The 16,153-nt window shown below is 39.7% G+C and overlaps 1 protein-coding gene across 2 annotated transcripts in view; it reads right to left on the bottom strand.

Moving 5' to 3' along the window:
• Nucleotides 1-420: 420 nt before the first annotated feature.
• Nucleotides 421-16,153, bottom strand: part of LRRC40 (leucine rich repeat containing 40) — a 40,455-nt gene continuing 24,722 nt past the window's right edge. For both annotated transcript variants that reach the window (XM_027825907.3, XM_043520835.1), the window contains exons 10-15: nucleotides 13,954-14,062; nucleotides 12,192-12,299; nucleotides 9,343-9,453; nucleotides 6,396-6,473; nucleotides 3,530-3,715; nucleotides 421-673 (exon numbers count right to left, since the gene is read on the bottom strand). In XM_027825907.3, the coding sequence (XP_027681708.2) occupies nucleotides 568-673; nucleotides 3,530-3,715; nucleotides 6,396-6,473; nucleotides 9,343-9,453; nucleotides 12,192-12,299; nucleotides 13,954-14,062 (698 nt within the window). In that variant the 3' untranslated portion in view covers nucleotides 421-567. The remainder of the gene's footprint in view (nucleotides 674-3,529; nucleotides 3,716-6,395; nucleotides 6,474-9,342; nucleotides 9,454-12,191; nucleotides 12,300-13,953; nucleotides 14,063-16,153) is intronic.

The raw sequence follows: 16,153 nt of genomic DNA, 5'->3' as shown, positions 1-16,153 counted from the left end.
TTTGTAGCACAGTTCATACTGTATCCTTACTATTATTATTATAGCATTGCTGTGTAATTTAAGGTTTCAGGCATTTAACAGTCAGCAGACAGTGTGAAACACTTACCTATTTGATTAAGAGCTCACCTGCTATAAAGCATTTGGTCTCACAGCTATGGACAATACAAACCTAAGAAAATCAGAAAGTTTACTTTTTACCTTTTATGCAACCCCTTTAGTGTTCTTAAAATTAATTCATAATTTTTTAAACTGAATTGTAAAAAAAAAAAATATTGCCTTTATTAATGGTAGTATCCAATGAAATCACTGCATTACAAATAAAGAAAATTAGCATTGTAGTATTTTCAATTGAAATGTTGATCTGTGCAACTCTGGAAGAAAATCTGTGAGATTTTATGGATGGGCTTCTTTTTGGGGGGGTGGGGAACATGCAGACAAAAAGCAGTCAATAATTGACAAACAGGAAGGAAGTCAGTTAAAATGGTGTATGGCCTTTGGGTTTCTGATGGTAAAAATCTTGCTTGTATTTTGATCCATAAGCCCAACAAAAGAATAAGTGTACTCTGATCAAGTAGGAATTCGACTTTTTAGGTATTCTAGTACAGCAGCTGTTCCTTTTGCCAAAATCGCTGCTCGAGGAGTACGGAATGGATTTCCTTCTAGCAGAAGTGTCCTGGGGAAGTACAGAAATAAAAATGATTACTGTCAGTGCTTTTGCTTGTGCCAGCACATTCATACATCATGCACACTTATGGCTTTTTAGAAAAATAAAAGAATCCTGCTTAAAGATGAAATAGTAATACGATGTTATGAATTTCTGCTACTCTATTTCATATTGGCATAATTCAAGTGCTAATAGTATGCCAACATATGTAGTGATGGACAGTTATGTGTGCATAATATACACATGTGCCCTGCAATACCGTACATTTAGGGGAACATACACTTTTTCAGTAAAACCCCTGGCCACTGGGCAGGATGGGGAAAAGAGCTTATTAAAATAAATGATAAAATCAATGGGAATAACTGGTTGTAGCATTGAGCTATGCTAAATGGCAATGTTGCCTTTTCCCAACTTAGTTGTTATGCACAGGCTCTCAGGTAAGCATAAGTCACTGGCCCTTTAAGTCCTGTCTCCAGAGCATATTCCCATATGTTCCCTTCAAGCCTTCCCCATCACCTAGAATCTGTGTCTGAACATGTCAGATCCTTAGGCCATGTATAAATAGGGAAAAAAGATGTATTTTTATTGTGTTAACTAACATATTCAAATTCTAATCATGAACAGCATTTGTCAGCGCTACATAAGCTACTTTTAGAGTTCACTAGAAAACTACACTCCATAAGTCTGCAAGAGTCTCATAGCCCATACATTCATGTTCTTGAAAATGTGATTATCCAATAAATCTAAAACAAAGTCACTTGTAAAATCCTGAGTCAGAAAAACAAGTATGCTGTTTACTCTGAGAAATTTGGGTGACTCAGCACCTCTTCTCAAGCCACATCAGTTGTGCAGCAGGTGGTTCCCACTTATGCCACTATGGTAAGAGAACAACTGCTATTTCTGTTGGGAAAAGTAGTGCGAGGGTTCATAACTTGGCCATTTTAAACAATGCTGAACCGAAGCTTGGTTTACAAGCTGTCTGCCCACTTGAGATTTCCATTTCATTCACAAAAATGGTTTAAACTGGTAAAGCTAGTGATAGGCTGAAGAGCGGTTATTGAAGAAGTTATTTGTCCCTGTATGACTTCAAAACCTTAATTTTAAAAATTAAATTTTATTTAATAAATTGCAAGAAGGAACACAGGACTTGCCAGACCAGTGATCCATTTAGTCTAATTTCTTGTCTTTGTCAACACCAGTAACATCACAGTGGTGAAATGACCAGCCCCTAGAGCAAGTTTCTATCCCAACCCTTTCATGTAGGGGTTGGATTATTCCCTGAACCTTGAGAGCTTATATTCTCAAAATGGTTATCTACTGAATCTAACCAGGGGGTTAAAGCACTCACCTGGCATGGAGGAGACCTGGGGTCTCCCACAACCAGGCATATGCCCTCCATCCCAGATGAGTGCTCTAACCACTGGCCTCTCTTTTTCACTTCCTGCACCCTGGACCTAAAAACCTTTCCAATGAAAGTTTCATTGAAACCATCCTCTCTCATGAAAAGCTTTGGTTTCAACTAACTGGCATTTTCTGACAAAAAATGTTCTGTAGAAAAATTCCTGACCAGCTCTAGTGCATACATACATTTCCTTTTATCAATGTAAATTTGTTACCTTCCACTTTAATAACCTCCCCCCAATATTGTATTGTGGAAAAAAATACATATTTGCTCTCAATTTACCTTTTCTGTAACAATCATTTTTTGACTTTTTTTTTTTTAAATCTCTCTTCTCTAAACCAGAATGGTCCCAAATCTTTCATTCTCTCCTTATCTTTCATTAGCCTTGTTATGCCGCTAATAATTTGCGATCCCCATCTCTGAACGACTTGTCTCTAGTATAAACATTGAGATTGAGCAAGCAGGACTGAACAGAGTATGCCAGGTGAGGACATAAAATTAATTTATAAAGTGCCCATATAATTTTTCAGTGTTATTTTCTATCACATTCTTTATGCACCTTAACATTTTTTGGGGGGGGGGGCGGGGGGGGAGGAGGTTCTATTTAAACGCTGCTGAAGCACAATGAGCAGAGATTTTCATGGAGCTTATACATTTATACCCAGATCTTTCTCCTGAATGCTCAAAGTAATTTAGAACCTACGAATGTAGCTGAGGAGTTCAAATTATTCCTTCCAATATGGGTTATCATACAGATGTCACCGCTGTATTCATCTGCCATCACATTGCCCATTCACCTATCTTTGTTATGAAATTCCTCAGTGGCTTTTCCAATCGTCTACTCTAAATATTGTGTCCTTTGCAAATGATGCCACTTTACTAACCCCCCCTTCCTGATCACTGATCAATATATTAAATACCAGTCTTGGTGCAAGCTCTTTGGGCAGCTTACTGTGAGTCTTTTAACAAATAGCCATGGGTCAAATGTCAATAAATGGGGTATTATACATGAGTCTCTGTTATGAACAATCCCTGAAGTAAGTAAAGATAAGGCAAGTTAAGAACAGACCAGCAGCTAAATTCTAAATTTTCCTAAATTTGTGGGTTTATTAAAGTTGGACTAACTGCCAAGTTTGATGCTCGAGGCCAAACGCCACATTCAGATACCCCTATGTAATGTGAGCTAGCCTCTAACGTGAAGTATAATTTTCATGGTACTCTGTTTAATAAATAGATAAATAAAATCATGAACCAAAAATTGCCTCTAGTCTCAATTAGTCAGAGAAACTATGAAAAAAACTGCAGCTGCTTCACAGTTGATGACTAGAGGTCAGGCATTTTATGAATTTAGACCAACATACAAGTACACTGTTACTCTACCATTTTCCTTGTGACTAAAAAAAAGGCCTAAAAAACAGTCATCAAAACCAAAAGTTATTGTGCAGTTTTAAAAAAAAAGTCACCTAAGATTTATGCAGTTTCCAAGCTCTGGTGGCACTTGAAGGAGGTCATTATTCTGAAGGTCTAAGGTGCCAAGCTTGTCCATCTTCCTTATTTGCAGAGGGTCGATGGATCCAACCTGATTGTTACTGAGTAGGATAGTTTCAAGTGTTGGGATGCGATAAAGAACATTGGGAAATATTTTAAACCTACCAAAAAATAAAAATAAATTCACTTAAGGAATCAAATCAGAAACAGACATACAAAATGGGTAACAGAACAGATAACAGTGAGGTGAAAGACTAGATTTAACTGAGTTTATTTAATAATAATCACTCATTAAAGGTGCATTTTTGGGAAGGTGGCAGTAATATTGATTAGTCTACTTGACAAACATAAAAGCAGAATATAATTTGCATGATGACTGCTCAGTGCTCATGTGACAGAGAACAAAAGGCCGGCAGCACTCATTTTGTAAAACTGAACACAGCAATGATGTCAGCTGGACATATTCCTCCTACAGTCTGAGCTAACAGTTCCTGTAAACATATTCATTACATTCCCCAACCTTAACCCTGCTTGTTTTATACCAATGAAAAATTGTCACCATTCAGATACCAACCCCCCACCCCAAATCCCACCATACTTATGGCCACTTTCTATATTAAAACAAGAGCCCTGCATTTACAGACACCATGTTTCTGGTCCACGGCACAAAGAAATTAAGTAGAAGCTTTGTTACTTGTACTGCTAAATACTAACAGCTGTATTTCTAGCATAATGCATAGCACCTAGTGATTTGGCAAAAAAACTAAATCACCCCATTTTCACAGCTTGTTTTCATTAATTAAGACACAGGCAAGATTTGGTTCCAAAAAGAGTGTTTTCCTTTTAAATATTAATACAGGAAGAACCTTCAATACTGCTTAAAAACAAAACGGATCTTCACTTAGTCATTAAAAAAAAAAAAACGCAATTAAAACAATCCTGTGTTAAACAGAATGCTGTTGATTGTCTTAGTGAAAGGAAAATTACTTCCACTCCACAGAATTCTATTCATTTTTTTCTTGCTGGAAAACACTAAGATGTTACAGATCTAATCAGAGTTCACAATGGGGGTGCTTTTTGGGGGGGGGGGGAAGGGTCTCTTTCTTCCCACTCACAGTTTTTATTCTGCTCTTTTAATGGCAACATTTTCAAGAGTCTCACTGCAGCCAGGATGGCCAGAGACAAGGGGGGGTGCTTTGGGAGAGACTGTTTTTTAAAAAACTTTAAGCATAGCTTTTGGGAAACAAACATAGCTTGATTGGAGCAATGGAGCCAGCCACTGGGTTTAGCCACATGTATTGCTGTGACTCCTGGTGGAAGGAATCACTAGCGAAGGCAGGAGGGGCCTGCCATTCTCTGCAGCATTCAAATGAGATGGGAATTAGAAAGAGAATAAATATGAATCAGAATCTATTTAAATCACTGTTATAAATATATAACTAGCTCTGATTATTACTAAATAACAACTATGTCTCAGGAAACCAGTGACATATATTGCTCCCTGCAAGCACCAGCCATTTGCTGCAGCAATAAGTTATTTGAAAAATAAGCACCATACGGTGCATGCAAAAGAGTATATGCCGATAAATCCCATTGTGCTTTGTAAACTGCTTTAAAAGTTTGGCCCCAATTGGCACCAGCATAGGCAGAGAAAGCTAGCATCTCTATGAATCACAGCCTAGTACCGGGTATGTATCAGCTACTGAAGAAAGTTCCCTTACACACTGTTCACATAGGGCCAGATCCAGCAAAGTGCTGACTTTGATACATTCAAGCAAATTGACATATGGTTTCAATGAAAAAACCTGGAACAGGCACAAGGGACAATTTATATTTTCTTGTAAAACTGACCCTTTTTTAAATGGGCTGAAAATTATATTAAACTAACCAGCACCAAGCAATGCCGTTTGTGAAAGGAATCAAAATCTATACTTTCACACATTGTTTCCTGCCAAACAGACAACAAGCTGGGCAGGAGTTTGTGTTTACACTTGGTAAGAAGCAGTTTGCCCTGAAAAGTTCTGGTTGGCAATGGTGCCAAATGTTCAAGCCTGCTCCAAATCATGGTAAGTAGTTTCTTCCTAAAACCATGAGGCACCATTAACTAAAACTGGGAGATGCAAGCTCATTATGAGTCAAGAAAACGAAAGGCTTTGGTAGATAGCCCAGGTCTGGAAACCTTTATCGCTGGTAAAATATGAAGAGTGAAATTCTGGCCCTACTGTCCAAACCTCCATTGACTTCAGTAGGGCCAGGATTTTACAAGAAATGTCTATCACTGAAACAGGGTGAAGCCAGTGACTGGCAGGAAACCCTCAAAAATACCCACAGACACCCTTTAAAAAAAAAAAAAATCACAAGTACAGAGTATTTTTCCTATCAGGTGCCCCCATCCCAGCATCAGTGACAGACTATTCCTGTGTTAATTATCAGCAGATGGAAGAAAAGAACACTTGCACCTGCTTAAATAAGACATGCAGTGCAACCCCGTTCCTTAGTTAACATATTTGCAGAATGCTTTGAACATTTAAACATTGAACATTACTGAGGCTGGGAAAGCAGGAAAAAGGTGTTTTTCTCACTGAAAAAAACAATGAAAGGAGGTAACTAACATCTCAAATTATTCTCCATTGTTTTCATTAGTGACTTGGAAACAAAACTTCTCAACTAGCAGAATCAGAACCCTAATATGAACAGGTTCAGTAGTACGGAGGAGGGAGAAGCATTGCCATTTTTATTCTCCTATGCACATTGCTTCAAACACACAAAGAGGATTACCACATGATGGTCTTTGCCTAATTCTCATTATATATTAATAGGTCTATCTGCAAGGGTACTTACCTATTAAAGCAAAGATTTATTATTTGCAGTCTTATCAGAGCTTCCATTTCCTCAGGTAAAGATGTCAAAAAGTTATTTCTGAATTGTAAACAAAGAAAAGCAGCATTTACTAATCTTTAGCAAATTGAAGGTTTTCCAGAAATCAAAATTTGCTAGTCTGTCCTTGAGCTGATGTTACTAACAACATGCTAAACCAGTCAACTGCCTCATGGGTATGCCAAAACCACAGTCAGTACAGATGGGCATTGAAATCATTGCTTTCTTTAGCATTTGATTGTTGCCAGTCAGAGAACAGATTTTATCATAAAGACATACCCAAACATTTTGTAATGTGGCATCACCTTCATTTGACAATAACTTTCAGTATGTACGGAGTAGGAATTAAGTAAATCAGATCTTTAATCAAGTCACCGCCATAATTTCAATATAGCATTTATATAGTACCGTAAGGTGTACCCAGCACTGTACAATGGTCAATGTGACCTGTAAAGAACCCCCCAAGGAACTTATGGACTAAAACCACATGTAGTTACAGTTCAGAACATTTCAGTCAAAGTGTGCAAAGAGCTGGCATCCCCCACCCCACCTCTAACATAGAACATACATACAATGGCATTGCCCAAATCCACCCTCTTTCTTAAAAGGTTTTCAGGAGCTTCTTAAATGAGAAGAGAAAGGGGGGTTGAGGAGAAAAAAATGGGCCATTTCATATATAGTACTCAAGTAAGGGGGACCAATCACTGAGAGTCATTAAATGTTGCAGTCTTAGAGTAACCAATCTGCCCTCACTCCCTTCCTGGGGCACTCAGCCTGGTTCCCTCCCCATCAGCCACCTCACATGGTCTTACCCATCCCTGCAACTTGCAGTCTAACTCTTCCTCCCTCTTCAGCAGCACATACATTTAAGCCAACTTGTTTTAATTTAACTAAGCCAATGCAAGCTGCTGTGTCTGGCTACTTTTCACTTTGCCCTATACCCTGGTAATAAGTGCCAATGACAATTCTACCACCTTGAATGAACACCCTGAGAAGTTATGGAGATTAAATGTATCCATCTGAATGACAATAAGGAGCCTACTGGAAGTTACTGAAGCCACTACAAATATAGTTGCCCAAGGACACACTCCAAGCTGATTAATCTCTAGTCCTTAGGGAATTCTGCACCAAAAAATTAAAAATTCTGCATACAAAAAATAAAAATTTTGCACAGAATATTTTAAAATTCTGCAAATTTTACTTGTCAGTAAATAAATGTGGCTCCAGCATGGCAGTGCGGAGCACAGGCCACTGGCTGCATTGAAGTGGGAGATCACCCTGAAGCTCCCACCTCCCCCGGTACAGGGACTTGGCAGTGAGGCTGCACCCAACCCTGACACAGTGCAAGGGTCGGGCCTGCCCCAGAAACATCCTGGAGCCCAGCCCCTTCTGTGCCAGGTGCACCAGGTGTGAATGGGCAGGCTCAGCCCAGCAGAATCCAAGGGTGGGGGGATCCAGGTGTGGGGTGAGAAGTTTCTGTAGGGGACAATCTGGATGCGGGTGGTTCAGTGGTAGATATGGCTGCAAAGGGGCTTGTTGGGAGGAGGGGTTCCAGGTGCAGGGGCAATGGGAGTCTGCAAGGGATCCAGGTGAAGGTGGTTGGGGCTCAGAGGGGGAGGGGGGGTAGGGGTGTTGGCGTGGGGAGCTCAGAGGAGGGATCTGAGTGCTGGAGGAGTGGGGTTGATGGGATGGGGGTCAAGGTGTAGCTGGTTGAGGTTCAGTGGGGTGGATGTCTGTGGGGTGGAGCTTGTCAGGAGGGATCCAGGTATAGGGGGGTGGGGCTTGTCAGGGTGAGGGTTCGATGTGCCTGCTTAATGGGGGAGCCCCAGCTGCTGCTCAGGGGACTCTGCATGCTGGGCTCCCACTTCTCCCCGTGATTTCCCTATCACCTTTTCTTCCCCATCTCATCTCCCTCCCCCACTACCCTATGCCTCATCCTCCTCCCCTCATTCCAGGGGTGCTGGAACTATTTGTATAGTGGGGGTGCTGAAAGCCATTGAACCAAGCTGTAAAGCCTGTATATAATGGAAACCACTTCAAGCCAGGGGATGCGGCAGCACCCCCGCACTGCTAGTTCCAGCACCTATGCCTCACTCCCACATTCCCCTCCCCCTGTCCTATTCCACCCCGCCCTTCCTTCCCCACTGCCTCTTACCCCCACCCTCTCACCCCCCTTCCCTCATTTTCCCCGCCCCACCACGGGCACTCACCGTTGCAGAGAAAAGAGGAAGGCTCCTAGCAAGGAAGAGTTTGACTGGCACTAGAACCCAGGAGGCAGCGTTCAGCTGCATAGTCAGAGGAGCCCACGCAGCCTCCTTCAGCGGGGCAGCTCTGCGCTTGTAGAAATGGGGGGAGGGGGAGCCAGTGGCATGTAACCCTATGTGTTCCCTCACGCCTCGCTTCTGCTGGGGGGGGGGCAATCCCCCCCTCAAAAAACTGCACCCATGGTCGTATCCCCACATGGCTTCCCTTTGCTTCCCTGCTGTTTTCTGCAGGGAAGCACAGGAATTCTGCAAGAGGAGTGTTTTCTGCGAGTACGCAGTGCCGCAGAATTGTCCCAGGAGTAATTCTCAGAGAGAGTAACTGTTTGGTACTGCTGTCACAACTGCCCTTAAGGCTCTTTTCTCAGAGTCACTTAAACTTCATGAGAGCCTTTACATCCCTGATGCAGAGCATTTCAGACAGATCATGTCTTATTTACTTAGGGCTTGCACACTTGATCAATTTTCAATGATTAGGTCTAGGCTACCTGATCACCATCCAACTCCAAGCCTGCAAACTGTTCAACCATCAAAGAAACAATTAGGAAAATTAAAGATTATTGCAGTACTGCAATACTGTACCAACAGATGGTTTAAAAAGGCATGAAAAGAAATTACTCTAAAAGGAAGTCCAGCAAAACATCACAAACCTGATATCCAAGTGTGTCAATTTATGAAGTACACAGAGCTCCAGGGAAATGGAGGAGAGCTTATTGAAGCCAAGATTGACATCACAGACTGATTCTTTCAGCTCCACAATCCTGCAACCCATTACAAATAAAGTTTCTTACTTGAGTAAAACATCTCCCTTTTTATTAAAAAGAAAAGGAGTACTTGTGGCACCTTAGAGACTAACAAATTTATTTGAGCATGTAGCTCACGAAAGCTTATGCTCAAATAAATTTGTTAGTCTCTAAGGTGCCACAAGTACTCCTTTTCTTTTTGCGAATACAGACTAACACGGCTGCTACTCTGAAACCTCCCTTTTTATTGTGTGTGTAATTTATAAAAATCAACTTTCTTTTTATGGAACTTTCATTGATACATCAGGTATTTTCTGTGCTCTTTGGGATTTCAGTGGCAGTGTTGGCAGGAGGAAAATAATGGGAGATGCACTTATGAAAGTGGACTGTCCTTGAGGCTTATATTTTAACGCCAAGACAAAAGCCCACAGTTAACTTTCTAAGGTTGCCCTCACTCATCCAAATGTCAGGGTTTACTATTAAAGTGCAGTCAGGAAACAAAATATTTCAGAAAGCTGTGGCAAAAACAGACTGGACTTTCACGGTTAACTTCCGCACTGTAAATGCTGTTTTACTAAAAAGGCACTGAAGAGTCACTCTTCTTATTAGCCACAATGAAATGCAATAGCTTGTTTCAATGTTGAAATTAACTTCCAGTCTTTCATTTCTGTTTCATTGAATCATTATTGTGAATTACAGAGAACATTGTATTTGTTCCTCTTGTAAGCAGTGTACTGAGATAATTCTGAGACACTGATGTGAACTATTTGGAAGTTCATGAAGTTAATTGAAATCCCACAGATTAAGGCCTTACTTTAACCAATAAGGAAGGTAATTAACATGCAGAGTATTCATCTCTCCAAATTGTGATTTCTCCTGAAATTCCTTCCTGTCAAGCAGCTATTCACATACATGGTTCACCTACACCTTCCTCCCGCAATCTTTAATACAGTGACTAAACAAATGGGGCTGTTTACACACAGACACAAACACTGGTTTAATGAACTGATTTTTCTACAGAATTCTAGGAATACACTTGTATTGAAGAGAGAGTTTCATTTAGGAAATAGAACAAAATGACTGTCCCTATCAGTTGTATTTGTTTTTGTTCAGTGCCTAGTACAATGGAGTCCTAGTCCATTATAATGACTCCTGGGCACTACTGCAATACAAATAAATAACAGGTCTATGTACAGACATGCAGGCATATATGATTATTATATATTTATATCACAGTGTTGCTTCGAGACCCCAGTTAGGATCACAGCCTTATTGTGCTAGGGCTGTACAAACATATGAAGAGATGGTCCCTTCCCAGAAGAGTTTATAAGCATTCATGCAGCGCTCAATTCAACAGCTTCTACTCAAGTGAGACTCCCATTTAAGATAATTTTCGTTTGAATAAGGACTGCAAGATCAAAACTGTGGTATGTATGCAAAATACAGTATAACAGCAAGAAACTAGCTAACATATAGAACCAAGAGCGAATGTTATTTCATTCACATTTTTGGGTGTCTAGGTACTGCAGCTTATATACTCTGTCAGAATGCAAGGATAGGTGTTCTTCTTATCAGATAATATTTTTTATTTTACTGTAGCCCTAATCAGGATTGTGGCTCCTCCTTCCCTTGGGTGGGCTCTCTTCCTGACTGTTCATCTCTGCCTCACTGCATGGATGGTAACTTGGCAGTTCTGATCTGTGGCTCCTAGCTTGAGCCACAAGGATATTGTGCCAGACAGGGGAGTCAATTTCAGTAGCTCTCAGCTCCCCTGTTCAGCATCAGGTTAGAACATCTTCATTCAAATCCCTCCTGAAAACTCACTTCTTTCTTGAGGCCCACAAACAGTAACTCATGTTGTAAAAAAGATATCACTGTGCTATTAAATAAATTAGAATTAAGCACATTCTTGTGTCATCTGTTTAGTCTGTCAGCTCCTTGGGGCAGGGATCATATCTTCCTTTTTATCTAGTACAGCACACTCTTAAGTGCTTTACAAATAAAAGACTGTGTTGCTCCCACTAAAGTTATTGCAACGCTTTGCATGGACTTCCATTGAGGTAGAATGAAGCCCAATAATATCTAGTGCTACAGTACTAGTGGTTTCATGTTTGGAGAATCTGCCAGACTATCACTGAAGGGGGGAAATGTTGAAATTATTTATGCTTGCAGGAAACACTAAACTGAAGTACCTGCAAAAGTTGCATTTTAAGTTGGACCTCATCTATAGCACACAGCTGTCAGCTCTCAAAGCACTGGAACCACACAAATTATTTCTTTGGATAGGAAAAGGTAAACCACTTTGTGGTGATAACAATGAACAATCCTACAGATTCACCAAACTGGTCAACTGGCTGTACTGTATTTTTATTATGTGAAGTGTCACTGAAGTATCCCCTCATTTGTTTCAACAACACTTAAAGCAAAAAAATAAAAACACACACACACGCATGTGTGTAATGAAAGTATTACTCAGCCATATCTTCTCCTAGCTATGCTTCTTTCACCTACAATTAGCATCTAGGTAAAATACCTGCACGCTACTCGGAATAAGCAAAGTCCTTTTTAAGAAAAGGTGCAATTCTCTTATTCATAGCATCATAACATAAAATACATCTTGAAGTAGAAATTAAGATATGGAGTAAATATTCTTGGCAAGAAGGTTAAAAACACAACATTTTAATACATTGCAGAGGGACAAAGAGAGAAAAGAATTATTAGGATATAGAATGACATCTACCAAGGAGCAACTGTACCTTTTTGGAATTTCATTCAGCTGATTCTTGCTGAAGTTTACAGTAGTGACAGAATTGCTTCCGACTGCATTAAATATTTCATCAGGAATCACAGCTGCTCGTTTCTCACTAAACAAAAAGCATCTTATTTAGCAGAGTAACATGAACATGTCAATTATTCTCTGTTCATTAACTGGACATTCTTCCTCTTTTAGAAGATAATCAACAGAAAAAATGTACCGAAATGTGGATGTTTTTGAATTCCGCTTAACCCGAAAGATATCAGAACATGGTGCCATGGTACCTCGTGCATAGGCAATTTTATCACCTCATGCTGTGATCCTGACCTGTTGTCAGACCTTAAAAGATAAGCAGTCTTAGGCCAGATCAATACCTCAAACACGTAAGTGCTGGAGGAAAAGATGCTGGGACTACCCAGGTGTCACTCTTACCTCAGAATCAATGCCCCAGTATAGTGCCACAGGGTCCCTGATGCTGGAGTTGTTATCTTTCAGATGAGAAATAAAGCTGAATTTCTGAACATTTGTGGTAATTAAAGATCCCATGGCACTTTTCATTAGAAAAAGGGCATTAACCCTATTGTTCTGGCCCTATTCCAGATCCAATAATTACATTGTGCACACACCTGCAGTTTCCAATGGATGTGGTATTTTTTCCACTTCTTCGCCTAACCTGTGAAGCATTGCTTCCATTTCCAAAAGTAGTTGAAGAGATTCCTTACAAAGGGGTTTTGGGAGGGTAATTTCTGAATGTTTTTAAAACACTTGAGATCTGATAAAAGGTGCTAAAAGTGTCTGATGCATTAACATTTCAGTGAGCTTTAAAGAAACTCTACCATGCTGGTTACAGGGCACACAAAATAAAAAGATACAGAAGCAATACCAGGATGTGCAAGAGTTTAGGATCTCTGCATGTCTGGGATGCACCATATAGGGCTGGCATACCATATAGGACTGGCCAGAAAACAAGAATTCTGCCTTGCAAAAATGTTAGAGGTTTTAGAATTTATTTTCATTCCCAACCAGAACGAAAATGAAACCTGAATTTTTCACAAAAAAACCTGTGTGAGAGACAGAGAGAGACACACACACCAAAATAGACAATAGAGTGGTGGCCAGGGCCCTTACCTGGGATGTGAGTGATCGAGGCTCAAGTCCTGCCTGGTTTGGAGCAGGGACTTGAACTTTGGTCTCCCAGGGTATGTCTACACTGCAATTAAAAACCCATGGCTGCCTGCGACAGCTGACTCAGGCTCACAAGACTTGGGCTAAAGGGCTGTTTAACTGAAGTGTAGATGTCCCAGGCTCTGGATGGAGACTGGGCTCTAGGACCTGCAAGGTGGGAGAGTCCCAGAGCTCAGGCTGCAGCCCAAGCCAAAAACGTCTACACCACAATTAAACAGCCCTGCAGCCTGAGCACCACGAGCCTGTCAGCTAACACAGGCCAACCATGGGTGTCTAATTGCAGCGTAGATATGCCCACACATCCTAGGTGTGTGTCCTAATCACTGGGCAGTTCTGAATGAGTGCCTGGGACTCTGGCTGTCTTGACCTAAGAAATCTTCTTGATGAATTTTTTTTCCAAACTTGATACATTTCCACAAAATGTTTCAGTTTTGACAAAACAATGTTTTTTGACAGAAAAAAGTTTCGTCAAAAATATTTTGACCAGCTCAAGCACTGAGAGTCTGAAAACAAAGGAAATGTAAAACAAGAAAGTATTCTTACAGTTCTAGAAATAGATAGCCTTGTGAAACACATACCTATATTCTAATACTTTTAATGCAGTTATGGCATGAATGTTAATCCTTGACTCACTTGGAAGAGTCATGGCTGTCACAGGAGACCCCTCATTCAGGCTAGTTGTATCGTCTAGAGAAAACATAACCATACATGTAAAAAAAACCAACAAAAAAACAAACAAAAAAACAGCGTTTAATAAATGTTAATACTCGTATAAGCACACATGCAGTACCCCTCTCTCTAGAGTTCCTACTGTTTGTTATCTGTCATCTTGAGGAAAATGGTGTCAGTGGTTAGAGAACAGTCTGGAATGTATCTCTCTAGTAAATCCAGAGAATTAAAGAATCCAAATCTATAACTGTGCATGTATGGAGCTGCAGCAACAGGCTTTAAGACTCAATGTACCCGTGGGTTAGTGTAAGAATCTGTCAGAAAATACAACTATATTCTAAACCTAATTTCCACTAAAAAAGGAAACTATACAGATTTTAAGCAGCACTTATGAAAAAATGTATGGGAGCAGATATAGATTAACACATCCAGTCATGCTTTTACTACAAAGGGGTCAAAAACAACAACATGCATTATTTTTCAAGCCAAATTTCTATGGAACAGGACTGCTGCAGTCATCAGTTTATCTAGCTCTCAGATCTCATACTTAGATATTGCAATAAGTGTAAGTATAACTTTATCATCTACACCCTAGTGTCTCTATATAAACTAAGTGAGTCTGATAAACTACTTATATCCATACTCACTTTACGAAGTTAGTGCTAGGATTTAATTTTTCAGGACAATATTGAAGAACCTGACATTTCAAAAGCCATGTGCAACCCTGTACAAGGCACTGAACTGATTGTTTAATACTGCCATCTTCTGGTGCAAAGAGATAAACACATTATAAAAAGGAATAAATCAGCCATACATAGTCAGTGAAAGGTATTATACTAGAAGGAAAAATGGTCCTGAGTATGTGTATTCAAACACCTATGCTCAGGCTATATGCTACCAAGGCCCCTTCTATATTAAATAGAGAAAGTTTCTCTAAATTCTTAAGTGTATGAAGTAATTTATTTATATATATATATCTATTTACCATATAAACCAAATAACTAGAAAATTTAATTCGTTTTCAGGCATACCACCATATTTTTTCCATTAGCTTTATAACAGAGATATTTAAATGAAAGATCCTGAGAAATTCTGGATAGGGTAGAAAGGTTCATTGTTTTTCTCTCTTGAAAAGAGCAGAAACAAGCATAGGCAGTGGGGTGGCTGGGGCTAGAGAGGGCTTGGTTCCCATCCCCCCAATCTATTTTCTTATTTTTCACTTAGGTGCTTTTGAAAATTTTATCCAGGTTCTTTCATACTATTACATAGCTTTTTGACTCTCCTATCCAGAGTAATAGAGGCTATATTCAAATGTAGCATCTATATCTTCCAAGATCAAATCAGTGTTCTCTATTCAAGGTAAGGGGAAAGTACCCCACCAAAATATCAAACTGGCTATCCAGAGAAATAAAACATTCTCCTGAAACATTCAATCTAATTCACTAGTTTAAGATTTTTTATGTTAGCCACAACATCGTTAATGGAAATAAACTACTAAATGGGGAGAAGCCCGTTCAGATGGATTTGAACAACGTTTATCATAATCTATTTTTTCCCTTCTCATTTCAGGCAATCCAAAAATACCGTTTACGTTCTTAATTAGCTAAAATAAGTCCTCATTTAGCTTAATTAGCTAAAATAAGTTCTCATAAAAGATTATTTAAGGCAGACTCACCTACACAGACACCTACCTTGGGCAGTTTAAATTTGTAATCCCCGGGTAATGTTATTTTGCAAGTACAATTAACACTCAAATAGAGGATCAGCATTTCACACTGTACGATCAAACCACTGGGCAGATGAAGGATCTTAAAAATGGTGAACTGCAGGATGTAGGTCAACTAGGAGGTTCAGAAGAAAAGCTACCATCTGAATTCCTTATGCAGAGTTTAGAGGCCATAAACTCATACGGCCACAAGAGGAAAGCAATTTAAATTATCATTATTCTAAATACCCCAGAACAAATTCTTATTATTTGGATATAGTCAAATTTGTGTCATCCTCTGTGAAAATGAGGAAAGGAACATCAGTGTTAAATTATAACAGCAAATTGTTGTGGAAAAAGAGCACTGCTAATTATATTAGGAGAATCGGACAAGATAACCAGGG

This window comes from Chelonia mydas, chromosome 8 (assembly GCF_015237465.2).
Source record: "Chelonia mydas isolate rCheMyd1 chromosome 8, rCheMyd1.pri.v2, whole genome shotgun sequence".
Taxonomy (NCBI): domain Eukaryota; kingdom Metazoa; phylum Chordata; order Testudines; family Cheloniidae; genus Chelonia; species Chelonia mydas.
The sequence above is the reverse complement of the archived record's forward strand: the minus strand, read 5'-3'. Positions and strand labels throughout refer to the sequence as shown.